This window comes from Drosophila persimilis, unplaced genomic scaffold (genome assembly GCF_003286085.1).
Source record: "Drosophila persimilis strain 14011-0111.01,24,50 unplaced genomic scaffold, DperRS2 tig00000000-arrow-pilon, whole genome shotgun sequence".
In the NCBI taxonomy this organism is placed as follows: domain Eukaryota; kingdom Metazoa; phylum Arthropoda; class Insecta; order Diptera; family Drosophilidae; genus Drosophila; species Drosophila persimilis.
The window spans coordinates 10202231-10206215 of record NW_020825288.1 but is presented as its reverse complement, the minus strand read 5'-3'; the positions used below and the strand labels follow the sequence as shown (position 1 = coordinate 10206215).

Below are 3985 nucleotides of genomic sequence, written 5' to 3'. Positions count from 1 at the left end.
AATATGTTATTTCATTTGTCGGCATCTAATGCTCATTAAGAGATTTCGTAAGCACTGGCCACATGTGAGCTGTTTACAATTTTGAGAAGCCGCCCCGAGCGCTGCCCAAACGATACGTATTTATAAGCCATAAATAACGTGCAAACAAAAACATGCCACAAACAACAAGTATGCGCCCGGTGGGGCCACGGCAGGCCTGGGCCACAGGACCTTCCTCTGGCAATGTTGTGGCAGCAGCCGCAGCGACAACAACAGCAATAGTAACAACATCGCGGCCAAATTATAAGGCTATAAAAGGCAATAAAAAAACTTTGCGATATCAAATTACAACGCCCTCATAAAGTTATAAAAGTTTCGAGCGTATCAAGCAAAGCACGTTCCGCCCCGCCCCTGCTCCTGCTTCTGCTCCTGCCCACCTCGCCTGATCCCCTCTCCGACCGCCCTCTTTGGGGAGCAGGCCTAATATTTTCAATAACAAATCAATCAGCTGCGGCTGCTGCCTCGACGGTCAACATGGATAATCAGTTCGAGCGGCTTTTACCCCTCCTCTCCGGATCCTGTGAGGGATGCTGCCAGTTGCCAGCAGCTTGGGTGAGGGCGTGGGCGTGGCGTGGGCGAGGGCGTCGGCGAGGGCGACTGTGTGAGAATTGGCATGGATAGGGTCCAGAGTGGGCGGGCGTATTTTTGAAGGTGCCGTAGATTTATTGAGACACGATTTCGATAAGAACAGCGCTATTAAAATGGCCAAAAGCAGAAGAAATGAGATGAAACAGAGGCTCATCGAAGCTTGAATACTCTACCGTGGTTTCAGAAATAACTTCCGCATCATCTTCAGTTCTCTAAGGATCTAAACTATGAAAATCTGCGATTTTGTTGTTGTATCTTACAGACATAAGCATCGATCCAATTATAATCCACTGCGACAGTTTGTCGTTATTACTTCATTAATAATTATAATTCAGATTCCGACTGAGACATGTGGGACGGTGCATGTTTCAAGAACCTATATTGCAACTTGCTACAGCATCAGGTCTCCCCGCCCAAAGTGTCAACATAATTGCTCCTCAACAACGCACCGAGTATATCCCGTGAAAGTGCAGACTAACAAGGCCCGTTGCAAGACTGCGTTTCGATAGCAAGAAATTTTTCTCTTGGCTAAAATGGGAAAAAGAACAAAGTCGCGGACGAGGGCGAAGGCGAAGGCGAAGGCGAAAAAAACGAAAACTTTTATCAATGTTGGCGTATGGCTCTTCCATGGCTGTGTGGGTGTATGGGTGCCCTCCACACTAAGGTCAAGGGATAACAAAAGGCGTAAATTTAAAGCCCAGTTAATTTTTTAACAATAAAGGGCGCTTGTCAAGGCGAAATTTTACAGCAAACGTTTAATCTTAAACGACTTAGGGGCCTAAGAAGGGAGAAGACGAGATTGGAAAGACGGATAGGACCCGCCAGTGGCAGCATCAGCAGCACCAGCAGCTCCAGCAGCTGGGAGCAATGGATTGCTTTGTTATAAATAGGAAAAGCAAACGAGAAAAGAAGGAATTAAATGCTTCCTCTGCTAAACAATGGAGGAGCGTGGGGCAGCAATGGATCTGCCAATCACTGGGAAAGCTTCTGTTGATGAGCGAGCGACAATGCAAATGACAAGGAAATTAAGTGAGCCAAAGAGCAGGCAGATGTATTTCGAACTCAATTAAAACGTGCTCGATTGCACTGTGATTTCACATTCTATTCTATTTGTAGGCTATAACACTAGTCAGTCACGTCGCGGATTGTGATGCTGGTGGGGTGTTTGTATTTAGCGACCAAAGCCAAAACCACCTCCTGGTCCTCCGCCAAAGCCGCCACCGGGCCCGCCGAAACCACCGCCGCCAAAACCGCCTCCTGGTCGTCCGCCGAAGCCACCTCCAGGTCCTCCGCCAAAGCCTCCACCGGGCCCGCCGAAACCACCGCCGCCAAAACCGCCTCCTGGTCGACCGCCAAAGCCGCCGGGCCCGCCGAAACCACCGCCGCCAAAACCACCTCCAGGTCTTCCTCCGAATCCTCCGAATTGACGAGCCTGACGCACAGAAATCGGCTCTGAGACACCTGCATCCACATCGAGCAGCGTAGTGGCCGCGTTGGTGCTGGCGACCAGGGCAAGGACGAGGGCCGCCAGGACGAGGCAAATAAATGTGCGCATTTTGGACAAACTTCTTTCACTAATCACCGCCAAAGTTAAAGCGGCTTCTATGGAGACCCAGCCCCGTGGCCGGCCAATTTATATGATTTGGGATTTATCGACTCGCGGGAGCGGCAGCGATAGCAAATAAAAGCTGAAGTGGTTCGACCGGGCCCGGGCATCAGCAGCATCAAAGTTGTGAGTGGTTCGCCAACTGAAATGAATACTCGGCGCAGAGCGATTCGTGTTAACTGACACTGACTAAGCGGGCAAGCCAGCAATGCGTATAAGAGAAGGAGATCAAACACACAGAGAGCGGCGCAGCAATGTCAATAGGCATAGTCATAGACAGTAGCAAAAGCAATAATAATAACCAAAACCTATTAGGCAACAAAACAGAGAGGCAAAAAGAGGCAAAGTTTTAGCCAGGGCCCAAAGGAGACTTACAGCATCTGCCAAGTGGCCCGTTCGAGGTGTTTCTTCTCCTCCACCCCACCCCATGCCTCCGTCCCCGCTCCATCTCCATCTGTCTAGCCAGAAGCTGTCCAAATGCGCAAAACATTCAAGTTCCAGATCGATAGACAAGTGGCCAAGTGTGCAAGTGTGAGCTGCCGGGAACCACCGCCCCAAGTGGGGCTCTCCTTCATCTATCAGATTTCGTAACGCTTTTTGTTTGCATTGTTTCTGTATTTCTGATTGTCTGACTTAATTAAAATCTAGGCAATACAGCAACAGCTCAAGCAACTGGTTGTTATTCAAATGCCAGCGCTGTTTTCGTTTTCGTATTCGATTCCGTTTACATTTGGACTGGCTCTGACTCATCCCGGTTATTGGGTTATTCAGTGGCTAGCACATGCTTAAGAAGCGTCTACCTAGCCATCTAGGAGGCTTTTGCATAATAAACAGCCGCATTTAAATGGGCTGTGGGAATAACTAGGTATTGAAAGGCACCTGCACTGATAAGATCTTTATTAAGACGTCAATCATTTTTAAACTTCCAAAGCAGTGCAGTCTAAAAATAATTGCATTTATCACCAATCAACCAAACAATTTGATTTTCATAATAAACAATTTAAAAACAAACATGGCACTTAAAACTTTACATCCATAAAATATAGTGTTCGGAGTTTCGAGTTATGTGTAATCTTGCTTTTGAATTCAATTTTGTTTATTTTTCGGCAACCTGTTGAGTGAATGGAGTCCCATTTAAACATCAAATTCACATATGTAGGTCTTTTGCAGGTCCAATCAATAATAAATGTAATAAAAATCATAAAATAGTAGCGAACAGAACTAACAATAGCTCATAATAAAATATTAAAACACTCTTATAGTCCCTCTGCTTTTTGTAAATTTTTCAGAATTTGACTTTAAGAGCCTTAATACCAGATATTTTAAAAAATTATACGTTTTTCTGTGTCTCTGAGAGAATACTTTTAAGCAAGATATAAGTAAAATTTGATTAGCATAGGTAAATCAAATAAAATCAAATTGCATCCGGTTTTTGCTCCATTAAAAAAAAAAAAAAAAAAATTTTATGAATTCCCCAATAAGCATCTTGGATCTAACCTTAGTCAGAAGTCAGACAAAATTGAAGTGCAAAAGTAACAAAAAAAGATATTCTAAAAAGTCTGGCGGCAGACGATTATTAAAAAAAATTCCATTAAAAACGAGGGGAACATTGTGAGTTGTTGCGGAGACCGCAACTCTACATTTATACCCGATACCCGATGCGTGCGGGAGAGACAGAAAACGTGTCTGAACATGTCGTCGGGCGCTGCGTAGCGACTGAATATTAATTTGTTCCTTTTGGCTATAAAAATG

At 45.2% G+C, this 3985-nt stretch overlaps 1 protein-coding gene across 1 annotated transcript; it reads right to left on the bottom strand.

Annotated features, from left to right (window-relative positions):
* Positions 1–1652: 1652 nt before the first annotated feature.
* On the bottom strand, positions 1653–2212 carry LOC113566569 (glycine-rich protein 5). Its single transcript, XM_026992772.1, has one exon. The coding sequence runs from the start codon at positions 2180–2182 to the stop codon at positions 1799–1801; it is 384 nt and encodes a 127-aa protein (XP_026848573.1). The 5' UTR covers positions 2183–2212; the 3' UTR covers positions 1653–1798.
* Positions 2213–3985: the final 1773 nt, after the last annotated feature.

Coding starts and splice junctions, on each gene's coding strand:
- LOC113566569 (XM_026992772.1), bottom strand. CDS start 2,182: ATGCGCACATTTATTTGCCTCGTCCTGGCGGCCCTCGTCCTTGCCCTG.